Source organism: Balaenoptera physalus (genome assembly GCF_965194825.1).
Source record: "Balaenoptera physalus genome assembly, chromosome: 8".
Taxonomy (NCBI): domain Eukaryota; kingdom Metazoa; phylum Chordata; class Mammalia; order Artiodactyla; family Balaenopteridae; genus Balaenoptera; species Balaenoptera physalus.
In genome coordinates this window covers 2,419,647-2,446,035 of record NC_138887.1, presented here as the reverse complement: position 1 = coordinate 2,446,035, position 26,389 = coordinate 2,419,647, and the positions used below count along the sequence as shown (strand labels likewise).

Genomic DNA, 26,389 nt, shown 5'->3' with positions numbered 1-26,389 from the left:
GACCCACGCGGCCGTGTGTTTGCGGTGGGGAGGCCTACGGGGGCATCGTGGTGTGATCCTGGGATCTTACAGCAAGTGGTTGGGGTGTGACGTGTGTGTATTCGGAGATTTATTTTAAGGAGTTGGCTCCAGTGAGGGTGAGGCCGGCAAGTCTGGGATCCGTGGGGCAGGAGTTTGCTACAGCCTCGAGGCCAGATTCCTTCTTCTCCAGGAAACCTCCATCTTTGCTCTTAAGGCCTCCAGCTGATGGCACGAGGCCCACCCCCAACGTGGAGGGGACTTGCTTCAAGTCCAGCGTCTGCAGATGTTTCCACTTCTACAGAATGCCTTCGGAGCAACCCCCCATTGGTGTCTGGTTAAAGGGCTGGGTGGTAGAGTCTGGACAGACGGACACAGGAGACTAAACTGCCACGGGGGCGAATGGCCTCAGGGCTGGAGCAGTCTGAAGGCCTGGGGGCTGCCGGTCCTGCGGAGGCTGCAGGGAGGCCACCAGCCTCACCCGTCCTGCCGTGGGGACAAAGCACCTTCGCCATCTTGTTACCACTGCCAGGTCTCTCCAGCCCAGCGGCCTCTCGCGGGCCATCCTTGTGTTTCTGTGCTGGTGATTTAAAGAGTCCCAGAGACCTTGCAGAAGACATAACTGGGTGACAGTAAATGCTTCTGTTCCTTTTAGCTGTGAGGACAGTTTGGTAGTGTTTTAATAATTTTGGGTCTGTATTAGTTTTCTAGGACCCCCATGATAAAGTATCATAGACTGGGCGGCTTAAACAACAGAAATTTATTTTCTCATAGCCCTGGAGGCCAGAAGTCTGAGGTCAAGGGGTGGGCAGGGCTGGTCCCTCCTGAGGCCTCTCTCCTGGGCGTGTGGATGGCCGTCTTCTCCCCGGGTCCTCACGTGGTCGTCCCTCTGTGTGTGTCTGTGTCCTCATCTCTTATGTTGCATCAGGACCCACAGTAATGGCTCATTTTGCCTTGATTACCGCTTTAAAGACCCTACCTTCAAATATGGCCACATTCTGAGGCCCTGGAGGTTAAGGCTTCAACATATGAGTTTGGGGCGGGGTGAGGGGGACACAGTTCAGCCCATAACTGGATCTGACCTTGATTTTTTTTTGCCATCATGTTTGGTGGAATTAGTATCCCTAATTTTATGCCCTACCTAAGTCTTTCAGTTTTCCTCTGGGAAGCTTCTGTGAGTCTTTTATTTCTGAGTTCTAGAAAACTGAGCCTGTGTGTTGAGGGAGAAGTCTGAAATGTGAGGAGCCCTGTCCCGTGACGACTTCTGGTCTTTCCCGGTCTGTCCTCTGCGTCCTGCGCGTCACATTGTGCCATTGTGCTTTAGCTCATCCTCTCTGGGGGCTGTTTGCGGTGCTTCTGGAATTTCTCTCCCGTGGATTTAGTTCCCTGCAGCGTTGGTTCTGCTGGAACCAGCATCGGTTCGTCTTGTCCTGAGCAGGTCCTTGTCTGTAGTATTCCTTCCAGTCCCTTTTTTTCCTGGGTTTTCTATTCTTTCATTGAGAGAAGTGAACCATTTTCTCAATTTTTCTTATTTTTCTCATAGTAAAGCTACTTCAGGGAAATAAGCCTTTACAGGCCCCGGAGGGTAAGATTGGGAAACAACTTCTCAGCTCTGTTTCCCGGTTCACGCATCATCGAGGCTCTGGTTACTGTTCACTGAAACGCAGCCTCGGGGGTGAGCCGTCCCCTTGGAGGGGACACTGGACGCCTGCCTGTCCCTGTGGGGGCAGAGGGTGTCCCTCCAGGTAGCCCTGGACGTGGCAGGTGGCCCTTGTTGCTGTCTGGTTCTCTCCCTTCTGACAGGGTGATGCTGATGGCCCCCTGAGCCCACTTTGTGAACCCTGCCTGCGTGGACACAGGCCCCGAAGAGCCAGGCAGTGTCTCTCCGCCGGTGCTTCCTGAGAGTGAGGCTGGGGGCTGCCACGGAGAGAGTTCTGTTACCAGGGAGCAGCTGGAAGGACGGGTGTGAGCCCAGCATGTGGCCCAGGAGCCCAGAGTGGACACTGACTGAGCTGTCGTGGGTGGTGGTGTTTGGTGAGGGGCAATTCAGGGGGGCTTCCTGGAGGAGGTGATCCCTGAGCTCAGTCCTACAGGGTAGTAGGACTTAGCTGCTGATGGAGTTGAGAACAAAGCCTGTGGGTGCAGAGGCTGGAGAAAGCCTCCCATGGTCAGGAGTTACAAATTGTTCAGGGCCGCGGGGCCGCAGAGGCACCGACGGTCCAGGATGCCTCTGGGGTGGATTATGGCAGAGAATGTTAATGGCGGTTGCCACTGTTCCTGAAAATGTTCTTAATTCCGGTGATTTCTGAGAGAGAGGAATGGTGTGTGTGTGTGTGTGGAGCAGGCGAGGGGGCTCTTCACGACCCCGGCACTGGTCCCTTTCTCTGCCTGGAATCCCCGCGCTGTGGTCCAGAGTGTGACTTGTAACAGTCTCCTGTCCTCGCGGAAGGAGGTCTCTTGGAGAAGGTCACATCATAGGTGGTCTCTTGTCTGTGAGCGTCAGGCGTGGCGTTTTTTGTGTCCAGAAACAAAGGGGTGCTGGGTCCCCGGTCCGGACCAGGATGCTGTGCGCCCCACCCCTGCCCCAGTCCTCTGCATTTTGCCGGGGGTGGGATGTGTTGGGGTCGGCTCCGAAACGCTCACTGACCGTCTTGCACAGATCAGGTGTGTGGTTGTACCCCAGGAGATTAAGGAGGAAGGCAGGACCTCCCTGCCCGGCCTGTCGGGGGCTCCTTGCAGCAGCCGAGTGTGCATCTTCACGGAGCTGGTGTCGCCCCGGCTCTCCTGGGAGTCGGCGGGTCTTAATGTCCGTTCCAGAGGCCCTGCCCATGAGCGTTGTTCCCGGCCTGGTGCCCGCAGGGAGCGCCTGGACCCGGTAGGTGGTGGTGCGACGTCCACTGACAGTGGCTCCTTCTAGGCTGCGGCTGGCGGAGGCAGCATTTACACGGCGGGTGCTCAGAGGACGCCGGCAGCGCCCCAGCACCCCGCAGTGCTTCTCTGGACTCAGGCGGTCTGTGTCGCCCAAAGTCTCGGAAAGTCTTCAGGATGTTAATCACTGTGGATGGCCGTCCCCCTCACCCCTCTGCGTGCTTCTGCCCCACGGGCCCTGTGACCACAGGTGGCTGCTCGAGGTTCTGGAGTTGGTGCCAGCCCCCTGGCGCCCCCGGAATCCGAGTGGTGTCCGGCGTCACCTGTGCAGGCGTGCTGCCTGTGAGCCGCCGGTGAGCGGCGGGCTTTCCGTCTGGCCGGGCTTCTCACGGTCTCTCTTCGTTCCAGGTGCCGCGGCCCAGTCTACGCGATTTGAAGACGGCAGGAAGGAACCGATGGCTTTAGCGGGCGGCCCAGATTCCTTTCTGCACCATCCATACTACCAGGTATGAGTGAGTGTGGCAGCGGAAACTGGCAGTGTGCTGGCCAAGGGCCGGGGCACAAATGTAGCTCATAACCTGACCATCCATCACTAGCAGGTCAAGGAGGAAGTGCTGAGCGGGGGGCTGTGGACGCACCCTTCAGCGCCAAGACCAGGCACTTTCGCACGGCCTTCCTTGCTTTGCTTGGAAGAGCTCATCACTGTGACCGCAGCCTCCTTTTCTACAAGATTTGCATCGTAGTGCACACTTCCTTGCAGTGAAGCGGGCCCTGTGTTGTCCCCCGCTGGGCCCTGAAACTCCAGGTGGTGAGTGGGAAGGGTGGCGAATGTTGGGATTTCAAGCAGAGGCGTGAGCTTCTGGGGCGAGGAAGTAGGAAGGAGAAGGTCCTCGGCCCAGCGGTGACCTGCCTGTCACAGGTGGAGCCCTTCCCACCCCGATAGCATCAGGCAGGCTTTGTGGGACCGCAGGTTCACCTGCAGCCCTTCTGCATGGGCTGTTGGACGAGTTTCATCTGTAAGTGTCCTTTATCTCCTGTGGCAGGTTTTTGTTTGAACTTTGGCTTTATGGTGTAGACAGATACGTTTGATCCTTAGATCTTTGGATTTGACAAGTGAATCTTGGTTTCTCCTTCTCAGCCCTTCAGCATGTGAAGCACTTATGCCACCTCTCTCTCAGTGCCACCTCTCTCTTGGCCTCTGTTTTTCCAGCAGGAGTCTTAGGTTCTGAAGTCCCTTGATCTGATATTTGCACTTCTCTGAGCTTGCTTTTCTCTCCCTTCATCTGTGAAGTCTGTGCTTAGCTGCAGTGATGATAATTTGCCCATAGCATAGGGGCTGCAGAGAGGTGTCTTTTTAATTTTTTTGGTGTCACAGAGAAAGAGGTCTTGGAAGAAAGACTGGAGATTAGGAGTAGCATTCACTGTGATTACTGGATTTGGGACAAAGCCACAGTCAGTTTTAAGCGAGACAAGGGGGCTAAAACCTTTGCAGAGCCGTGAAGTTGGCTGGTGGCCCCCAGCCTGTTCAGTGGGTGAGGTTCTCCAGGTCCTGCCCTCTGCCTCCTGTGTGATCGTTCTCTGGGTCTTAAAGAGGCCGGGGTTGCCTCACCCTGTCGGCTGAAGCTCCGTGACGCCGCTATGGGTCATGGGTTCAGCTCTCACTTGACCGCTCAGCTTCGGCTGGTTGTCACCCCAGCCTGCCAGCCTTACACTTGGCACCGGTGCTCCCAGGGAAATGGGATCAGTGAACTGCAGGGAAAACCTTCCCCAGGGAAGTGTGTCTGCAAGTTAGCTGAGCAACGTCCTCTTTGCTGGTCACAGAGTGAACCGTAAGGGCCAGATAGGACGTAGGGAAGGTTCCACCCCAAGGCCCTCTTAGCTCAACCCACTGGCATCTCAGATTTCCTCTGGTCCAGGCAGGGATGGCAGGAGTGCCAGCTGTAGCCAGTGCCTGGCTTCGCGGACGTGTTAGGTGTAGTCGCCGTCCCAGTTGCCCAAGGCTCTTCCCAGGAGCCAGGAGGCCGCGGACCCACGGTGGGCCCTGCCAGCGGAGCCTGTCACCCCGGGAGGAAGGGCTCCGTCATGCCGTGCCGCGGCTTTTGCAGGCACTGTTGCACTCCTGCGAGAGTCCAGCAGGCGGGCTTGGCAGCTCTTACCCTCTGTTCCTGGAAAAATCAGCCGACAGTTCCAGAATTTCTCAGAACATGGGATGATTTACAACGCGTTCGGTCTTGAGTAATCTGCAGTTACAGCAAATAGATACATCTCCAAGTTTTTAGAGAGAAGAATTTCTTTGTAAGATCGTCAGCGTACAAATAATGTTCTCAATTCTAGCTGCTCACTCATCGCTGTGGCTTGGATTAGGGTTCAGTCAATGAGTTGCTGCTCAGTCGAGTTTGTTCTGGACATAGAAGCACCAGAAGGATTTTGTGCATTTAATCACCCTGCTTCCTGCTTCAGGGACAGAGGCAGCAGGTTGGTGGGGGGCATGGGATGGGGGTGCTGGTGGAGGTGGGGGGTGAACTACTTCACTGTTTGACTTAGGCTGTTCCTTTAAACTGTGATATTGTCATGGTTCTGTGGCCTCGGGGGAAACCATGGCATGCCTCAGTGTCCCTGCTGGTGAACAAGGGTGCATGGTGTTGTCAGGGTGACGCGGGGATTGGGAGAAGGGTGTGGAAGTTACCCGGCACCGGGCCAGCCTGGTCTTAATCGCCCACCCAGCGTCGTTCCCTGTAATTCCTTGGTTTTTTTGTTATTTGTTTGTTTGTTTGTTTTGGTTTTTTTTTTTTCTTTTTGGCTGTGCGCTGCAGCTTGTGGGATCTTAGTTCTCCGACCAGGGATCAAACCCGGGCTCTCAGCAGTGAAAGTGTGGAGTCCTAACCGCTGGACCGCCAGGGAGTTCCTCCTTAATTCCTTGGATGTTGATTGAATGCCAGCCAGGTGCCACCTGCAGTGTGAGCGCTGGGTGGCAGCTCTTCTCCAGCAGCTGCTTTCCTGGGGCTCTTGACTCCTAGTAGGGGAGAGGGTCATGGGGAAACTGGCAAATGAGATAATCATGAGTAATGATCATGATTCTCAAGCAAAGAAAATCCGACAGCGGGAGAGAGAGAGGCCAGGAAGTCAGGGAGACCCCCCTGGAGGGAGTGCCCAGAGCTGGGGGGCAGCACCCGGGCCGGGCTGGGGCAGAGCCTTTTCAGGGGCCAGAGGCCAGCACACCTGGCCTGAAGAGCCAGGGAGGGGTCTGGATTTCAGTCACTTAGGAAGGAGAGGTCTTTGGGGATTTGTAAATAGAGGCCTACAGCCCACTGTCTGCAGTTCTAAAATCCCCAAAGCTCTGAACCAATAAGTTTCTTCATGGCTCACATCGTGCAGAATCTGACTCGACCTGTCGGAACTTGGTCCCTCAGGTACACCAGGGGGCTCGGTGTCCGGGCTGCCCTGGACCCTGGGTCATCTTTCTCAAGTCCAGAAAATTCTTATTTCCTAGCCATATCCTCCAGGGTTCTGATTATGCACCTATTATGAGGTACATTTTGTTTCTTTATTATACATAAAATAACATTCGCTATCCTTCAGAAACACACACACACACACACCCAGGAAATAAAAATGAGTTCAGGTACAGACATTTGAGTAAAGTGTTGAACTGTGATGTAGAAACGAGATGCTTGAATGTAGGTTTGAAATTTGAGATAGGTTGTTAAGGTTCCTGTCAGTCCTTAAAGATCTTGGGGGAGAAGGTGTCCTTGATCCCACTGACAAGAGACAGTGGGTCTGAGATCCTGCGTGGCCCCTCATGGCGTATGGAGAGGAGACGGCCCTCGGTGACAGCCTGCACACCCAGCCTTTTCAAGCCTAGCCACCCCAAGAGAAGGCCGCTGTCCTGGCCTTCCTTGTGCATGAGTGCAGTGGCTCCGCCCTCGGCATCGGTGAGATTGACAAGAGTCTGGAGAGTATGTCCCGCTACAGGAAAAACAAGTGGATTGTTGAAGGCCGTCTCCGGAGACTGAAAACTGCTCTGGCCAAGCGAACTGGGCGACCTGAGGTGTAGAGCTCAGGGGCCAGAGGAAGGCCTGGGGCGGAGGCGTGGCCTTCCGCGGATCGTGGAGGAGACCAGTGGCGTGGAAGAGGAGGAAAAGGAGGAGACTGCAGCTGCCGTCCGTGGCCGTCGGGGTCGAAGAGATGGAGAGGTTGATATCACAGCTTCTAGCATCCCAGAGCTAGAGCGCCAGAAAGGAAAACTCAGCAAGCGTCAGCTCTTCCCTCACACAAAGCGGCTTCGCTCATCCCAGATGCTTAGGGCAGTCTCCTTGGGTTAGGACCGCTCCTGGGTGTTGCCCTATTTGACCGGTATCTTTGTGGAAGGAACCGAGGGGAGCTTAGTTCCTGAGGATGTGATAACGCAGGAAACAGATTCCTTGAAAGTGGCAACACCCAGCCCAGCCTCCTTCCCTCTGAAGGGTGAGTTAGCAGGCTTCAGCACCTTTGCCACCTCTCTTACCCAGGCCCGAGGCCAACCTCGGAAAACTAAGCCTGGGTCTGTGCAGTCTAGGCACCTGGAATCTCCTATCAAGGGTCAAGGTTCAGAACAGCCTCAGGCCCAGCTTCAGCCAGAGGCTCAACCCCATCCTCAGCTTCAGGCTCATGAATGCAGTTTTTTGTGAATTTAAATTTATTTCTACCTATATTTTTAGGACCAGTCTCATTTCTAATAAGGGAAAAAAAAGTCTACAGAAAAAAACTCCTGTTTTTGCCATGTGATGTTCCACAAGTGCAGCTATAGAAAAGTGCTTGTCAGTTGAATAAAAACCACGTTTGATAGAGGGGAAAAAAAAAAAAGATTACTGGCGAATCTTCAGATATTGAATCCAAATATTTATTTCTACTTTTATAATTTTTTTTCCGATTTCTGATTTGAAAATGAATCCGCTTGTATTAGAAGTCAAACGTCGTAGAAACTGTCCTTGTGATCTTGCCCTTCTGCAACTCCCTTTGCCAGTACAGCGTGAAACAACAGCCTTCCCGCGATAGCCCCTCTTCCCCTACATCCCCATCTGTAATTTCATGAATTCTGTTTCAGCCCCACGTCTGTCTCTGCAGGTTGCTTCCTTTGGCCGCATTTCAACTGTGCATTCCTGAGCCTTAAGGCCAGGAGCCTTCCCTTGCAGGGCAGGGGTTGGCAAACCACAGCCTGTGGGCCAAATCCGGCCCCTGCCTGCTTTTGTAAATAAAGTTTTATTGGAACACGGCCATGTTCCTTCACTTAACATCTCGTCTGTGGCTGCTTTTGGGCCTCACCAGCAGAGCTGAGCAGCATCTGGCCCTCTGCAGATCACCTCCTGCGTTAGGACATCTGTTAGTGCAGTGAGTCTTCTGGGTGGACAGAGGCCCAAGTGCGCCTCCTTGTGTCCGCTTCTCTCCTCCCTCATCGTGGGGACGGCAGGGACAAGACTCAGCCCACCCGTGAGACCTCGATTGCCAATCACACACAGCTTTGGGTCTTCGGTTGGGTTCACATCTGGTTGCTCCATCTCTCAGCAGCGTCTGAAGGAGCTGGATGCTCTCATCCCTTATGGTCTGGACTTGGGATCATTCTCTGGAATCGAATTCCATTCCCAAAGTTGGTCACTGTCATTTATTTTTTAGCCAAAGAGTCATCCTATGGCTTCTCCGTTTCTCATCTTATTCACCCATACTTTGGCAAAGAGACATTTTCATTGGACTTCGTTTTCTTCAAGAAATTTGTGGACAGTTCCTCCCACTCCTCATGGTAGGGGGAGACGGTTGCCAAGATCAGCTGAGACATCACTTATTTATTTTTATCTTTTTATTGAAGTGTAGTTGACATACAATGTTGAGTTAATTTCTGCTGTACAACAAAGTGACTCAGTTATACATATATATGCATTCTTTTTTTAAAATATTCTTTCTCATTGTGGTTTATCACAGGATATTGAATATAGTTCCCTGTGCTGTACAGTAGGACCTTGTTGTTTATCCGTTCTATATGTAATAGTTTGCATCTGCTAACCCCAAACTCCCAATCCATCCCTCACCCACCCCCTTCCCCCTTGGCAACCACAAGTCTGTTCACTATGAGATGTCACTTACTTTTATGAGACTCTTCCAGTGGATAGGACCTTCACCGAAAGCGGTTTTGCAAATCGTTCAAGATTATTGCTGAATTTACTAACAACCACTATTTAATAAGAGATGTTCTGCACAGTGAAGCTGGCAGTTGATGAATGCGTTGACAACACGCTCTTCGTGACTGGACGCCTTTTAGGTTCTCTGTGCGTGCCTTGCTAACAATGTCACTGTGAGAATGAAAGTCACTTATGTAGAGCCCCTGGCCTTGTCTTGGCACATAAACAAACCTCATTAAATGGGAGCTGTTATTTTCTTACACGACGTGAGCTGCTGATTTGTTAGAGTGTAGATTCTTTTTTAGCAGTAGAATTTGTAAGTGATTTTTTTGTGATGCCTCTGTCACTTCAAGGTTATAATCTTTTCAAGTCTTTGAAATCACTGTAGCAAATTCACTTCAAGAAGAGGGCTTCCCTGGTGGTGCAGGGGTTAAGAATCCGCCTGCCAATGCAGGGGACATGGGTTCGAGCCCTGGCCCGGGAGGATCCCACATGCCGCGGAGCAACTAAGCCCGTGTGCCACAACTACTGAGCCTTCACTCTAGAGCCCGCGAGCCACAACTACTGAGCCCGTGTGCCACAACTACTGAAGCCCGCACGCCTAGAGCCCATGCTCCGCAACAAGAGAAGCCACCGCAATGAGAAGCCCACGCACCGCAACGAAGAGTAGCCCCCGCTCACCGCAACTAGAGAAAGCCCATGTAGCAGCAACGAAGACCCAACGCAGCCAAAAATAAATTAAAAAAAAAAAAAAAAAAAAAGTAGATGATACTTGGTTTGGGTAAACATTTTCTCCCTGATGTGACAAACTGTAGTCAATTGGTTTTATTTATTAGAATCCTGGATGGTCAGTGACGTGTTAGGAAACAGCACATGAGTTTACATTTTCTGTCACTTGTGGAATCAGTTGAACGCCCTTTTCTTTAAACACTGGGAGTCACGTGGCTGATTTGTTCATTCCCTTCGTGTTCTGGGAATGATGGGCCGACCGTGGCTGGGTGCTGGGATCAAGACGCAGGAGGAGGGAGCCCTGCCTTGGGAGACTCCCAGCCCTGGTGGGACAGACAAGCAGAGGAAACACAAACCATCAGCCTCAGCCATGAGCTTGGTGGGGGGGGTGGGGGGGACCAGCAGGGACCCCGCATCATTTCCTGATGAAACCCGTCGCTCACCACTCAGTGGAGACCGGCTAGCGGGGAGAAGGTTCAGCACTTCTGGATCCTCAACTTGGGTTCTCTGATTCTACCCTCCACCAGCCCTCAGAGGTGGGACCTTCGTACCTTTGTGATACCCGTTTTACAGGTGAGAAAACCAAGCCGCTAACTATGTGCTGGTTGGCATGCCAAGGACTTCACTTGGATTTTCCTAAGTAGGAATCTTCCCACAACCCTTCATGTTCTCCCCTTTTCAGATGAGAATAACAAGGCAGACAAGGCCGTTTCCCCTACCAGGTAACAGGTGTGTTTTATGGGTTTTTAAAAAAATTTATTTATTTATTTATTATTTTTTTGGCTGTGTTGGGTCTTCGTTTCTGTGTGAGGGCTTTCTCCAGTTGCGGCAAGTGGGGGCCACTCTTCGTCGCGGTGCGCAGGCCTCTCTTGTTGCGGAGCTCAGGCTCAGTAGTTGTGGCTCACGGGCCTAGTTGCTCCGCGGCATGTGGGATCTTCCCAGACCAGGGCTCGAACCCGTGTCCCCTGCATTGGCAGGCAGATTCTCAACCACTGCGCCACCAGGGAAGCCCACAGGTGTGTTTTTCTTAACGTTTGTATCTGTGGAGGGTGTGAGGGTTCACGTTGTTGGGACCGCGTGGGTCCCACTCTCCTCAGAGCCTTGCGATGAAGCATTGTGTTTGTGTCCTGGGATTCACACTCACTGAATTTCCTTGCTCCTAAAGTGCCATGGGATAAAGGGTCAATTTTAATGACAACTTTTCATTCAAAATAAAGATTATCACGTATAATCCTTAAATGTGGATCGGTTGGAAAGTGTTTAAATTTCAAAATTGTTAAAATGGGGGAGTGTCTTAGAATCAGTGACATACTACAAGTAAGTACATATACATGAAAATTTTAAAACTATACACTTTTTATTAGAGAGGGACAGACTTGCTCTATCCTGAATGCTTTTGTTTGTATCGACTAAATACTTCTGGAAGAGTGTGGGCTTGAGGTCTTGGATTTCTTCTGAAGTATCACAGAGCTATATTTATTGAGTACCTTCTATGTGTTCCGTTTTGCATCTGATACCATGGCAAGCACCGTGCGTAGGTTAGGCATCTGTTTCTTTTAGGGGGACCAAGGCTTGCAGGTGCTGGTAACTCCCATGTCATGCGGCTGGTACCCGGTAGCTCGGGCTGGGGCCTGTGGGCCAGGTCTCCCCATCCTGTCTCTTGGCTTCTCCTGGGCGCCCTGTGCTTGGCTGGGTAGGTGTGTGATGCCGGCCGGCAGGCCAATCAGTTGATTGAGGGGCCGGACTTGATTAATGCTCTGTCTGATAAGGTTTCATTGCTGCCACGGGGGCAGGGCTTGGGGCCAGCAGAGTGAGAGCCGGGGCAGGGAGAGGGCAGGATCCGCTTGTGGAATGGTGACTCAGGCCCTGGGTTCCTGGTGGGCTGCTCAGCGTCGTCGGGGCAGCCTGGCTTCTGTTCACAGCCACTCACCCACCCATTCTGACTGTCATCTGCATCATCCCTTGGGGCTTGGGCAGTCCTGCTTGGTCCGCCCGCTGGCCGTCGGGGCGCCTGTGTGCACCCTACCTTCTGCACATGTCCAGGCGGGCCCCCGGGTCTCAGGTTAATGCTCCCTCTTTGCAGGAGAGGTGGCTGGACCTTCTAAGGGAGGTGGACGTGGGTCGTGGATTGCCCGGCACAGACCTGAACGCCACCTGCTGTGCTGTCCTCATTCACACTGCCACCTTCTGCCCACGCGACCTCCACGCTCAGCCCTGAGCTGTGTCTCACCTGTGCCCGGCCCGCGTGGAGGCTCTGCCCCGTTTCCCAGAAGCAGGATGGCCCTGTTGGAAGCTGGGGTGCCCAGGGCTTGCCCGTGCCTTCGGCTCTGGGTTTGAAAGTGTGCTCTGGCCGTTGCGGGGAGACCCCGCTCCCCCCGTCTCCCCAGGGGTGTCCTTCCCGGGGCCGCAGATCAGAGGCCGTGCTTGTCTCCTGTTTGTGGGCCTGTTTGGTGGACGGCGGCTTGTGCGGGGGCCAAGGCTGCAGGCACACAGCCTGTGGGGTGATTTCTGTGCTCTCTGAAGACGGGGTCACGGGCGGGGCCCTGTCACCGTGTTGTAATATCTGATTATGGCCCGTCGTGCACGTGCTGGTCCTCTTAACGACCGGTTAGATTTGGAGATGAAGCAGGATGTGTGTTGGAGGTGATGGGGTGACGTGACACCTTCTTGGCTGGTCTGGGCGCTGGAGAACTTCCTGTTCACTCGGCTGCAAAGGGGTGAATAAGCTGGATCCTTTCTGCAGGTGCATTAGACGGGCAGCTGGAGGACAGGGGCAGGTTGTGATCACGCAGAAAATGTTTCGATGGACGGAAACTTCGGCAGTTGCAACTGTTTTTCATAAACGGTACATTTTTGGAGGAGGAGGAACCTGAAAATTACTCCTTTTATTAAAGCATATGGAGTAATTTCAACACGAGCTTCTTGACTCTAATTTCCTATTTAAGCGTTTGGTCTTTATAGTAGCAGCTAGGTTTCAATTATATTCAGTGCTGTATTTAGCTCATACTGAGTCTCACAGTGGCCTGCCTGGGTCCTTGTATTGTTCCTGGCTACTTTTTCCTCTTTGGGCAAAGTGTCCTCTGCTCGCTGGGCCTCCCCTGCAGTTATTAACCCAGCAACGATCTTCATATACAGTAAACACTCACTTGGGCACTTTCCCCAGAACACGCTAAATATTTATGCGTGTTCGAGGGAGACCATGAGAATGTGGCCACTGGTCCTTTAAAATTTATTTTTATTATTTTTTTATTAACTAGGCAGAAATCAAAAGAAAAGTGTTTGAAGTTACTATAATTGAAGGCTACCATTATTATCAACATCTATGAGATTCTCCTGTAATTGATCTTTAAGGAAAGAGCTTATTGAATTTTCTGTCACTGTGCTTTAGTTTTTCTGGAAAGGTGGTAGAAATCTGACATTTCTTTTTCTGGCCTTCAGCCTTTGGGGAGTTCTCCTGGGCTTGCTGGGATGTAGGAAGTTCTGTGAAGGTTTTCAGTCCTGCCCTGGCTGCTGGAGATGGGGAGGGGAAGGCTGTCCCCACCAGCTGCTTCCAGGTGCCTGGGAGCCCGCTCAGGAGAAAGGGACCGGGCTTAAAAAATAAATTTAAAAAGCCGTATAAGGAGCATAAGCTCATAGGAAAAACACGTCATTATTATTGTTAGAAACTTCCAAAGTATGACGTAAACGTAAGGAGCTGCATCTGACGTTTATTTCACAGGGAAACTGGCATCTACTGTGGTTGTTAAGGATGGTCACGATCAAGATGAAGATATTGAACGCACTTTGCCCAGGCTGCCGCCTGTACCTGGGCAGAGGTCCTTGGTCCACAGCACCCTTGACACCTGGGCCATCCGGCCTCCAGTCTTTGCTCGAGGCCCCTTTTCAGAGAGTGAGGTCCTCCCTCGAGTTTTATTTAAATCGCAGTTTCCTCTCCTGCTTACCCTGCTGCAGGCTATTCTTTTATTATTCCATGGCCCCGCCCTCTTAAATTATAAATAAATAAATTTCATAGTATGTTTAGTGCTTACTATCTGTTTTCTCCAGACAAAATATAAACACTGTGAGGACAGGATCTTTGCTGTAAGCACTAATGTGCCCGCCTTATAGTAGAAGCTTGCTGTGTTTATGTTGAATGGGTGAGTCTCTTTGAAGATCAGCTATATTTCTCTGATCCGTAGGTGACCCAGTGGTCGGGCACCCTCACCTCTGAAGCACTGTGATTGCTGGTCTGGTCACTGTGTCACCCTGGGGAGGATTCTCTCGTCCCCCATGAGCTTAAAGACATTGATCACTAATTGCAGGCTTCTTTTCTTTGGTTTGGCAAGCTTTCTTGTACTGAGAGCTGTGAAAGGCAGTTTCTACTTTCAGGGTTTCCAGGGCTGATCCTCAGGGTGGGTGTGTTACGTTTTGGGGTCCCAGTGAAGTGGGTGTTGATGCATTTACGAAACCTGCTTCTTAAGGAGTAAGTTCTTGGACTGAACTAGGGACACAGTGCGACGATTGAGGGCGCAGTCTCGGGGTCCCTGGGCTTGTCCTCTGTCTCCCATCCTGCGGTGTGACATGTGCAGGACTCACGTCTTGGCTTCTCCCCGAGCCAGCGGTTCAGGGTGAGCCGTGGCGCGGCCTGGGTTCGGACGCTGCTGTGGCCACACGGAGAGTGTGGGTGGACGTGGGGTTAGGAGGCTGGGCGCCAGGCTGGGGGCTGGTTAGAGCGTGGATTAGGAAGGGTTTGAGGCTTCCTCTTGTGTCTGGCTTAGGCACCGAGCTGAAGGGTGGCTGAGTGGCCTTCACTGAAGTATTTCTGGGTTTCCATTGCTGTATCTTCACGGGGGCTCTGCTACCCCAGACCACCCCAGCCCTGGTGGGAGGGAGTTTCCCAGTGTACCTTGGAGATCAGACATCGGGATGGAGGGAGAGCGGGGAAGGGGTGCAGTGTCTGATCTGCTGTTGATCCCAATGGCGTATTTTTCCTCTCCAGAGATTGGGTTTGGTCATTGTATATCTTTTATTTTTTTTTACTTATCAGGTCATGCTTTCCTTTCCCTTCCTGAACACGTGAAATATATATATATATAAATTTTTAAAAATAATTTTATTTTATTTATTTATTTTTGGCTGCATTGGGTCTTTGTTGCTGCATGCGGGCTTTCTCTAGTTGCGGCGAGCAGGGGCTACTCTTCGTTGTGGCGGTGGCTTCTCTTGTTGCAGAGCACAGGCTCTAGGCGCACTGGCTTCAGTAGTTGTGGCTCGCGGGCTCTAGCGCGCAGGCTCAGTAGTTGTGGCGCGCGGGCTTAGTTGCTCCGCGGCATGTGGGATCTTCCCAGACCAGGTCTCGAACCCATGTCGCCTGCGTTGACAGGCGGATTCTTAACCACTGCGCCACCAGGGAAGCCCACATGGAATATATTTATCCCAGTTGTTTTAACACACCTGTCTTCTCGTTTTATTGTCTTTGACATTTCTAGGTCTGTTTCTCTTGGTTGATTTCTCTTATCATTATGGGTCACATTTTCGTTTCATGCCTGGCAGTTTTTGATTGGATGCCAGACGTGAATTTTACATGCTTGAGTGCTGGCTTTTTTTTTTTTTTTCTTTTTCTTTTTGTGGGTGTTCCTTTAAATATTTGGGAGATTTGTTACAGGAAGAGTTAGGCTTCTTGGAAACAGTTTGCTCCTTTTGAAGCCTGCTTTTAAACTTTGTTAGCTGGGCCTAGAATAACTTTAGGTCTAGGCCTAATTTGCTCTCGCTATTAAGGCAAGACCCTTCTGAGGACTTGATTCAGCGTCTCGTGTGTAAGGAGGTTTCCCATGTGGCTGCTATGAATGCAGACTTCGTCCTGCCCTGTGCGAGCTCTGGGGCTTGTTCTGCCTGCTTCTTTCTGGTGGTTCTTTCCTGGCCTTGGTAGCTTCCTCGTGTGCCTGCACTAGGGCACCCCCTGCATGTCTCTAAGGCCCTCCTCCATGCCACATCCTCCTTTCTGCCCCGGCCTCCCTGAACTTTGAATTCCATCTCCTTAGAAGGACCCCCAGACACTGCCTGAGACCCCTTCCTTGCACTGCAGATTGGAAACTCTGTGGAGCCCTCGAGGGGGGCCCTGGGAGGTCTCCCCGCATCTGTTTCCCCTCTCTCGGGAGTGCTGTCCTGTGCTGCCTGGTGTCCGGTGTGTGAAAACCACTTCAATTTTTGGTTATTTAAGAAGAGAGGGTATGTGCAATCCCTAGTATTCTATCTTGGCTGGAAGCACAGAAGTCCCCATAATATTATTTCAACCATGGTTCTAGGAATAAATTAGCCTCAGAACATTTGTATTTAATATATAGAATCAGCTCTGGAGCTGAAAAGAAGTACAGAGGTCACGTGGCACAAAGACCTCACATCATAGATGAGGAAACAGACACAGTGAGTACAGTTATTTGCTCAGGATCAGAGAGTTTGTCACAGTGGTGATTTGTGTTTGGCTCATGTCACAATAAGGTTTTTCATACACAGAGGATGCGATGCACGGCTTCTCGTAGCCCGTGCTGAGGTTGGGACCCCGAAGTCCCACAGGGGCAAGCAGACCTTCGACGGAGAACCGAGTGTGCTGTGCCCCGGGATCTGAGCTGCTCCCCCTCTTCCCCCACCCCCTTTTTTTTTTAAACTAAAGTGTAGTTGATTTACAATATTGTGTTTGTTTCTGTTGTACAGCAAAGTGGTTTAGTTATACATGCTTTTATATATATATGTGTATATATATATATATATTCTTTTTCAGATTCTTTTCCATTATAGATTATTACAAGATATTGAGTATAGCTCCCCGTGCTGTACAGTAGGTCCTTGTTGCTTTGTCTTGGCCACTTGCTTTGCACAAAGCTCCGAGGAAGATAGCCTCAAGGGAACATCACCTGACCTGTCAGCGGGGGCGGGGGGCGCGGGGGGGGGCACCCTTCACCATGCTTCTGGAAGCCCCGCCCCGCCTCATACCTGCCCTCTGTGGAGCTATCACACCTGGTCCAGGTGCTGTGTGGGAGCCCAGGTGGGATGCGCTGGGGACTCAGCTTCCCTTGTTCTGACTCCAGGTTCTCGGCCGGGGGCTGCCGGTCACCCCTGGCCTCATGCCCTCTGCTCGCCAGAGGGACGTGGAAACAAGGAAGAGCCACCCCGGGGTTACATCATATTAAACCCTGGGGCCTTTTCCTAGTCCACCAGGGCAGTGAGAACCGTTTCCAAGTTCTGAGATTGTTGTTGAGAAAGTTCAGGGAAGCAACGTCTGTCCTCACCCTGCTGACGGGGGGCAGGGAGTACAGGCCCGGCGCTCTGCTGGGAGGGTAGCCCCGCCGCGGCTGATCCCTGAAGCCCCCGGTGCCCGGTGCGTGCGTGCGGGGCTGGTAGAGGCGGGGGTAGGGGTGGGGTGCCGCGGGAGCGAGCGGGGAGCTCTGTGCTGAAGGACCCGGGCTCTCCTAGCCGCGGTGCCCTGTGTGCCCCGCCGGGGGCGGTGTCTCAGGACCGGCTCCCCACTTTCGACGAGGAAGCTGAGGCTCGGGGTGTAAGGGATTGTCGCCCAGCCAGTGCGCCTGGATGTTGAACTCATCTCCCCGACTTCCACGCTGGGCTCTCATCAGCTTGTGCCTCTGCCTTGTCAGCCAGCTTCATTACTCGGCCCTTTTCGTTTGCGGTCCTTGTGTAGCTGGGTGACCGGACTCCCTTCGCCTCCTGGAGGGATTCAGCCTGTGGCTGGCGTTTGGCCTGGTCCTTGAGGCTCCCTGAGACTCAGTGCGGGCAGTCACCTTCTGTGATGGGGGAGGGTCCAGGGAGGGGGACCAAGATTCGCTTCCAGAAGGTGGAGTCCTGGTTGGCCAGAGTGCCCCGGGGACAGAGTCAGAACACATTTGATTCCATTTGGAAGTGTGCTGTTTGTTTCTCAGATTGCTCTGACACCCTGTGTTGCATTTTGTCCAGGCTGGTTTAGAGGGCAGACATCCTCTCGTTTCCCAGACAAGTCCCTCTAGAGCCTAAAGCTGACCCAGGCGCTGTGTGCTGGCCCAGCTGACAAGTGGACGTTGTATTAGTCCATTAGTTGTATTAGTGGATGTTTGGTCTGTATTCATTTTCCTTTTCTCAAAGGAGGAGGGCCCCAGGGAACAAACCGAGCGGGTGGTAGGACAGGACCCCTCCTGTCCTGTCCTACCTCTGCCGCTCACGCGTTTGTCACGCTACCAGCATCCCCTCCCCTGGCCGTCTTGTAGAGGGGCTGTGATGCAATGTCATGCCTACCCCGGCGGGATCGGCTGCAGTACATGCCCAGCCGGGGGCGGGGCCTTCGGTACTTGTTGGGTCAGGTCACGTCCACAGCCGTGCTCCGTGCTTCGTCCGGGGTGAACCCCTGCTCTCCTGTCACGTGGGCTGAGTGACCAGGTCATCAGGAAAGTGCTGCCTCGCTCTGACCCATTGGTCCCTCCCGAGCGGGGAGAGAGGAGGACTGAGTGCGGACGGCCGGGTGTTGCTGAGAACCAGTGCCCCAGCCAAGGGTTCTCTTCCAGGAGAGCCTGAGGTATCTCACATGGCCTCTGGCTTCCCGTCTGCATCGAGAGAGTTCTGTGGGCCCCCGAGGGCAGCCAGGACACCCGTGGCAGGGTTTATGACAGGACCCACCAGTTGTGCTTAAAATCAGTAAGTCAGTAACTTGGGAAAACCCTCAACCTCATAGGAAAGGAAGAATGGAAGTAGAGCGAGTGGCACAGGGACCCCGGTGCTGTCATTACTAAGCGGGCTGTTTGTGACGTCACGTTTCTGGTTAGTTACTGTTTCACTGGCTTGAGATGTTTGGCTGCTTCTCTGAGCCACAATAAGTGTTCTGGCAGGAATTCCCCACCTTTCCCTAGCTCCTAAGACACAGACCCTTTGTAAAAGTGTACAGTTGTGAGACTCTTGGTGTTTGCCAACCACCGACCTCCCTGTCCCATCTCCGAGTGACAGCTGCCCCTTCTGTCTTTGCTGCTAGTCACCCAGCCCTCGTTCTGAGTTTTTCACAGTGTGTTACCTCCCCTTGTGTTATTTACAGGTTAACTTATATCCATACTTAAGGACTAAGGTATAGTTAGAAGCCCTCAAATACTGTAAGAGTTGCTTTGTCCTTTGAGGGCTGGAGAGGAGATGGGCGGGGTCCTGGATCAGGGTGTAGTCAGGTGGGCAGACCCACTGTGAGTGATGTGAGGAAGGGGTTCATGGGGGGGCATCTTCCTCTTTTGGAGAAAAGTTTTTGTTACTTAGAGATGGTCCAGGTATTCGCAAGTCAGAGTCAATAGCCTGTATTCATACAACATAACTAGAAATGTATTCTTACCCTCACTCCTTGATTCGGGAAGGCTGGCGTGGTAAGTTTTCCTTTCTCTTGATGAAGTAAAATTCATATCTTATGGCAAGGGAAGAAAAATTTAAACATAAAACTTTCTTTGCCCGTTTGGTCCTCGTCCCCCACGTTTAGTGTGGGTTGTGCGTCTGCAGTAACCAGACCTCCTTAGGAGATAACACTCCTTCTTCATCTCATCAAGGGTCACTACTCCTTAGGAGATAACCTTCTTTCTTCATCTTGTGAGGGACCACGAAGACCCATGACCCACTACTCACTTTGTACGTGTAGATCTGGGTTGTGTACACTGTCAGTAACACGCCATTTGACGGGTAGCCCTTTGTCCAAAAACGTATGTAACCTTGCTTTGACCTCTAACAGGCGGAACAGTCCTCAGGGCTTTCTGAAGGACCGTCTCCCGGGTTATAATCCTCAGCTTGGCTCAAATAAAATTTTCCATTTCTTTCTTAGATCGACTGTTGATTCATTTTTTTTTTTGTGGATACCCTTATCACAGGTTCTTGGACCCAGGTGAAAGCCAAGTGTGTGATTTGGTTTTAGGGTTAGTTTGATGAATACCTCTTTTTGTCTGTGCTCTTACATAGAATAAACAGGCAGAGTGTCACCTGGGGCAAAAAATGGCTCTGGGTCATTTATTATGAGTGTTATTTCCATTGGGGGCAGGGGCTAATTTTGCAGACCTTGCACCTGGCAAAATGTGGAGTGCTGATACTGCAGATTTGGTCAAGTTCTCTGATGTTTTAAGACTTTGTGTGGTTAGTTAGTAACATAACAGCTTGTGTAGCACCCATAGCTCAGTACTGGTGAGAATGCATTCTCCTACGTGGTCACACAGTATCTACCCATGGTGCTGGGGGCCAGTACCCTTCCTCCTCGTCTGTAAGAATGGGGGTAAAACAGTACCCTGTGAAAGAAAGGATGGAAATGAGAATGCATGTAATTGTCTAGCACCACACCTGGTCCCCAGGATTCTAATAGAAACCTTCTATTTCTGCATTTTTTTAAACCCTTTGTTGACCCCCTTCACCCATTTCTCCCAGCCCTCACCCTCGTCTCTGGCAACCAGCAATCTGTTCTTTGTATCTGTGAGCTTTATTTTTTTATTCTTTTTGTTTTATTGAAGTATAGTTGATTTACAGTGTTGTGTTAATTTCTGCTGTACAGCAAAGTGATTCAGTTATACATATACATACTCTTTTTTTATATTCTTTTCCATTATGGTTTATCACAGGATGTTGAACGTAGTTCCCTGTGCTATACAGTATGTTTATCCATCCTATATATAATAGTTTACATCTGCTAATCCCAAACTCCCAATCTTTCTTTTTTTAATTTTTTTAGATTCTACTTACACGAGAGACCAAGAGATCATATAGTATTTATCTTTCTCTGTCTGACCTATTTCACTTAGCATAATGCCCTCAAAGTCTACCCTTGTTGTCACAAATGGCAAGATTTTATTCCTTTTTATGTCTGGATAATATTCTGTTTATATGCCATATCTTCTTTATCCATTCATCCATCAATGGACATGTAGGTTGCTTCCGTATCTTGGTTATTGTAAATAATGCTGCAGTGAACATGGGGGTGCATGTATCATTTCAAATTAGTGTTTTCATTTTCTTTAGATACCCAGAAATAGAATTGCTTTATCATATGGTGGCTCTGTTTTTCGTATTCTGAGGAACCTCCATCCTGTTTTCCATAGTAGCTACACCATTTTACATTTCTGTCAATGCATAGTTTCCTTTCACCACATCCTCTCCAACCCTTCTCATTTCTTGTCTTTTTGATAATACATCCTGACAGGTGTACAGTGATATCTCATTGTTTTGATTTACATTTCCCTGATGATTAGTGATGTTGAGCATCTTTTCATGTGCCTTTTGGCCATATGTGTATCTTCTTTGGGAAAATGTCTTTTCAGGTTTTTTGCCCATTTTTTAATAGGATTGTTTGGTTTGTTTGTTTTTTTTTTTGGTGTTGAGTTACATAAGTTCTTTATACATTTTGGGTGTTAGCCCCTTATCAAATATACAATTTGCAAATATTTTCTCCCATTCACTAGGGTGCCTTCTTATTTTGTTGATGGTTTCCTTTGCTGTGCAAAAGCTTTTTAATATGATATAGTCCTACTTTTTACTTTTGCTTTTGTTTCTTTTGCTTTGGTGTCAGATTGAAAAAATCACCAAGACATCCTTAACATAAGTCAAGGGGCTTACCACCTATGTTTTCTTCTAGGAGTTTTATGATTTCAAGTCTTATGTTCAAGTCTTTAATCCATTTTGAGTTAATTTTTTGGTATGGTATAAGATAGTGGTTGAGTTTCATTCTTTTGCATGTAGCTGTCCAGTTTTCCCAACATCATTTATTGAAGAGACTGTCTTTCCCCATTGTATATTCTTGGCTTCTTTGTCATAAATAATTGACCATATATGTATGGGTTTATTTCTGGGCTCTCTATTCTGTTCCTTTGATCTATGTGTCTGTTTTTGTGCCATTATCATATTGTTTTAATTACTATAGCTTTGTAATATACAGTTGTCCCTTGGTATCCATGGAGAATTGGTTCCAGGACCCCTCTCAGATACCAAAATCTGCAGATACTTAAGTCCCTTATATAAAATGGTGTAGTATTTGTGTATAACCTGTGCACATCCCTTCATATACTTTAAATGACCTCTAAATCACTTATAATACCCAGTACAATGTAAACACTATCTAAACCATTGGAAATACAACATAAATGTATTGCATTGCTGGTGTGCAGCAATTCAAGTTTGCTGTTTGGAATTTCCTGGAATTTTTTATTTCAAATATTTTCAATCCGCAGTTGGTTGAATCCTCGTGTGTAGGACCCACGGATATGGAGAGCCAACTGTGGTTTGAAATCAGAGAACATGATGCCTCCAGCTTTGCTGTTTTTTCTCAAGACTGCTTTGGCTATTCGGGGTTTTTGTGGTTCCATACAGATTTTAAGACTATTTGTACTATTTCTTTGAAAAATGACATTGGAATTTTGATAGGGATTGCATTGAATCTGTAGATTGCTTTGGATGATATGGACATTTTAACAATATTGGTTCCTCTAATCCATGAGCATGGAATATCTTCCATTTATTTGCATCTTCAGTTTCTTCCATTAATGTCTTACTGTTTTCAGTGTATAGGCCTTTCATCTCCTTGGTTAGATTTATTCTTAGGTACTTTATTCTTTTTGATGTAATTGTATATGAGATTATTTTCTTTATTTCTCATTTTTAGTATATATAAATGCAATTGATTTTGTATCCTGCAACTTTACTGAGTTCATTTATTATTAGCTCTAACAGTTTTTTGATGGAGCCTGTAAGGTTTTCTATATACAATTTCATGACATCTCCAAACAGTGAGTTTCACTTTTTGCTTTCGAATTTGGATAACTTTTACTTCTTTTTCTTGCCTAATTGCTCTGGCTACTGCTTCCAATACTATGTTGAATACGAGTGGCAGGAGTAGGCATCCTTGTCTTGTTCCTGATCTTAGAGGAAATGCTTTCAGCTTTTCACCACTAAGTATGATGTTAGCTGTGGGCATATCATATATGACCTTTATTATGTTGAGGTATATTCCCTCTACACCCACTTTGTTGAAAGTTTTTATCAAAAATGATATTGAATTTTGTCAAATGCTTTTTCTGCATCTGTTGAGATCATGATTTTTTTTAGCCTTCATTTTGTTAATTTGGTGTATCATATTGACTGATCTGCACATGTTGAATCATCCTTGCATCCCTGGAATAAATCCTACTTGATCATGGTATATGATCATTTTAATGTATTATTGAATTTGGTTTGCTAATATTTTGTTGAGGATTTTTACATCTATGTTCATTAGGGATATTAGCTTATAATTTTCTTTTCTTGTGGCATCTTTGTTTGGTATTAGGGTAATGCTGTCCTTATAAAATGAGTTTGGAAGCATTCCCTCCTCTTCTGTTTTTTGGAAGAATTTGAGAAGGATTGGTATTGATTCTTCTTGGAAAGTTTGGTAGAATCCACCAGTGAAGCCATGTGGTCCTGGACTTTCATTTGTTGGGAGGATTTTTATTACTGATTAAATCTCCTTACTAGTAATAAGTTTGTTCAGGTTTTCTGTTTCATCATGATTCAGTCTTAGTAGGTTGTACGTTTCTAGATATTTATCCATTTCTTCTAGGTTGTCCAGTTTGTTGGTGTGTAATTGTTCATGGTAGATTCTTATGTTTCTTTGTATTTCTGTGATATCAGTTATAAAGTCTCCTCTTTCATTTCTGATTTTATTTATTTGTGTCCTCTTTTTGTCCTGCTGAGTCTAGCTAACGGTTTGTCAATGTTGTTTATTTTTTTCAAAGAATGGGATCTTAGTTTCATTGATCTTCTCTATCACCTGTTTAGTCTCCATTTCATTTATTTCTGTTCTAAATTTTATTTCCTGCCTTCTACTGTCTTTGGGATTTGTTTGTTCTGCTTTATCTAGTTCCTTGAGGTGTAAAGTTAGGTTGTTTATTTGAGACTTTTCCTGTTTCTTGAAGTAGGCCTGTGTCACTGTGAGCTTTCCTCTCAGAACTGCTTTTGCTTTATCCCACAAATTTTGGTTTGCTATAGTTCCATTTTCATTTTTCTCAAGGTATTTTTTTATTTTTTTATTTTTTTATTTCTTCTTTGAACCATTGGCTGTTCAGTAGCATATTGTTTAATCTCTACTTATTTGCCAATTTTACGGTTTCTTCATGTAATTAATTTCTAGTTTCATATTATTGTGATCAGAAAATAGCACTTGATCTGATTTCTGTTGTAAATTTATTAAGACTTGTGTTATGGACTAACATAAGATCTAGCTTGGGAAATGTTCCATGGGTACTTGAGAAGATTGTGTATTCTGCTGCCTTCAGGTGGAATGTTCTGTATATATCTGTACAGGCCATGTATTCTAATGTATCTTTTAAGGCTAATGTTTCCTTATTGATTATCTGTCTGGAAGATCTAGCCATTGATGTAAATGGAGTATTAAAGTCCCCACTATTATTGTATTGCTATCTATTTCTCCTTTTAGGTCTGGTAATATTTGCTTTATATAGTTAGGCACTCCTGTGTTGAGTGCATAGATATTTACAAATGTTATATCCTCTTGTTGGGTTGACCTCTTTATCATTATGTGATGCCTTTCTTTGTCTCTTATTGCAGTCTTTGTTTCCAGGTCTTTTGTCTCATATAAGTATAGTTATTCCAGCTTTCTTTTGGTTTCCATTTGTATGAAATGTCTTTTTCCATCCCTTCACTTTCAGTCAGTGTGTGTTCTTATATGTGAATTAAGTCTCTTGTAGGCAGCCTGTAGATTGGTCTTATATTTTTATCCATTCAGCCACCCCATGTCTTCTGATAGGAGGGTTTAGTCCATTTATATTTAAATTAATTATTGATAGGTATGAATTTACCGCCATTTTTTTTTCCGGGCTGTTTCTGTAGTTCCTCTCTGTTCTTTTCTTCTCTTCCTTTATGGTTTATGACTTTCTTTAGTGCTTATATAATGCTTATATTCCTTTCTCTCTTTCTTTTGTATATTTTCTATATAGGTTTTTGCTTTGTGGTTACTGTGAGGCTTACATAAGTTACATCTATAACAGTCTATTTTAAGTTGATAAGAACTTAAGTTTGATCCCATTCTAAATAAACCTCAGCATTTTTACTCTCCCCCTCCACCACGTTTTATGTTTTTGATGTCATGTTTTACATCTTTTTATCTTGTTATCCCTTAACTAATTATTTATAAGTGCCTAATTTGTATCTATACTATATAATTACCTTTCAGTGAGATTAATTATTATTTCATACGTTTTCTTGTCAACCCTACCCCAGCTCTTGGTCATCACTCAAACCTGTGTGCGTCTCTCGGGAGCCCATTGTATTTTTGATGTCTCCCAGCCATTGATGATGTACCACAACCTGTCAGTGTGTTTAAGGGGAGGATCTCAGCACCTCAATGAAGGCTGCTTGGAAGCCAGACCCTCAAGCATTAGCTTTTAAAAGTGTATAAATATATACAGTCGTGTGGGGCCCCAAAAGTAAGCCCCGTTGGACAGGCTATCTGGTGATGTCCCCTGGGTGGCCGTCACAAATATTGGGGCTCCATCTGCTCTCTGTGCAGTGCCCTAGGGTGCATCTTTGCACGAACCATCTCTCTGATTGCCAGAGTCTTGTGAATCCCAGGAATGCAGACCCTCTGGCCGCCGGAGCCAGGTAATCAGGTGACATCCCCTGGGCAGCAACTGCTGAAACCAGGGCACCAGACCTGGAAACAGGGTACCTGTAGTATGTAAAGCTCCCCTCCAGGAGATGCTGGTGCTCTGGAGTGCAGCAGAGAGAGGTTGTGAAGATGGCACCGACCTCTGAGCTGGGCTCTTGGACAGATGAGTCCAAGCACGTGGGCCCTTCCAGATCACTGCAGTCCTGTGCATCCTGAGACATGAGCCCCTTTGGTTTTCAAAATTAGATGTTTTTTTCAGGCTTGCCTTTCAGGTGCAGACCCTAAATATTGAGGTACTGATGTGGGGTTTGAACCTTTGCTCCTCGGGAGAAGTTCCAGATTTTGAGTTTTCTCCCAGTTGTGGGTCACTGGGCCAGGGGTGGGGTTTATGGCCAGATCGTGTCCCAGCCCTTCCCTCCTGCCTTGATATGGTTTTCTTCTTGTTTGCCTGATGTGCGGGCATCACTCAGCCAGCTGTAGGCTTTTTAGGAACAGATTGTTCCCTGTGTAGCTGTAGGGTCAGTGTGTCCGTAGGAACAGGTGAGTTCAGGATCTTCCTATGTCACCATCTTGAACTGGAATCTTCACATCCATTTTTAACAAAAATTAGTAATTGTCTGTGGCTCAGGGGAGGGTAAACATGAAATCTGGATCACACCTCCCCACCTATATATGTTTGAAAGTTCTACAGTAAGACATACATGCCATTGACAGAAGCGGGCTTTGGGCCATTTAGTTGCTTATTCTTCACTAGGACAGCAGTCTCATAGCTTAGTGGATTTCCATTTTGATTTGTTTTACAGCTTTAACTGCACCTTGTGTGAAATGATAGAAGCCATGGCACTTGTATTTCCCATGTTGATTTTCAGAAGCGTTGGCCTGTTGTGCCTTAGCTGGGGGTCAGCAGTTTCTCCAGGCAGCAAGGTCAGGGGGCAGGAGGGCTACCTGGTGGGAAAGGCCTGGGGGAGGCCCAAGAGCTGCCGGGAGCTGGAGCGGGGATCCCTTGTCA

At 48.5% G+C, this 26,389-nt stretch overlaps 1 protein-coding gene across 5 annotated transcripts in view; it reads left to right on the top strand.

Annotated features, from left to right (window-relative positions):
* LOC309666115 (growth factor receptor-bound protein 10-like) overlaps positions 1-26,389 on the top strand; it is a 122,298-nt gene that overhangs the window by 58,817 nt on the left and 37,092 nt on the right. For 4 of the 5 annotated variants that reach the window (XM_082473200.1, XM_082473199.1, XM_082473201.1 and 1 more), the window contains exon 3: positions 3,295-3,392. The exons of the other annotated variant lie outside the window; for it this stretch is intronic. In XM_082473200.1, coding sequence (XP_082329326.1) covers positions 3,342-3,392 — 51 coding nt within the window. In that variant the 5' untranslated portion in view covers positions 3,295-3,341. The remainder of the gene's footprint in view (positions 1-3,294; positions 3,393-26,389) is intronic. 5 annotated transcript variants of the gene reach the window in all.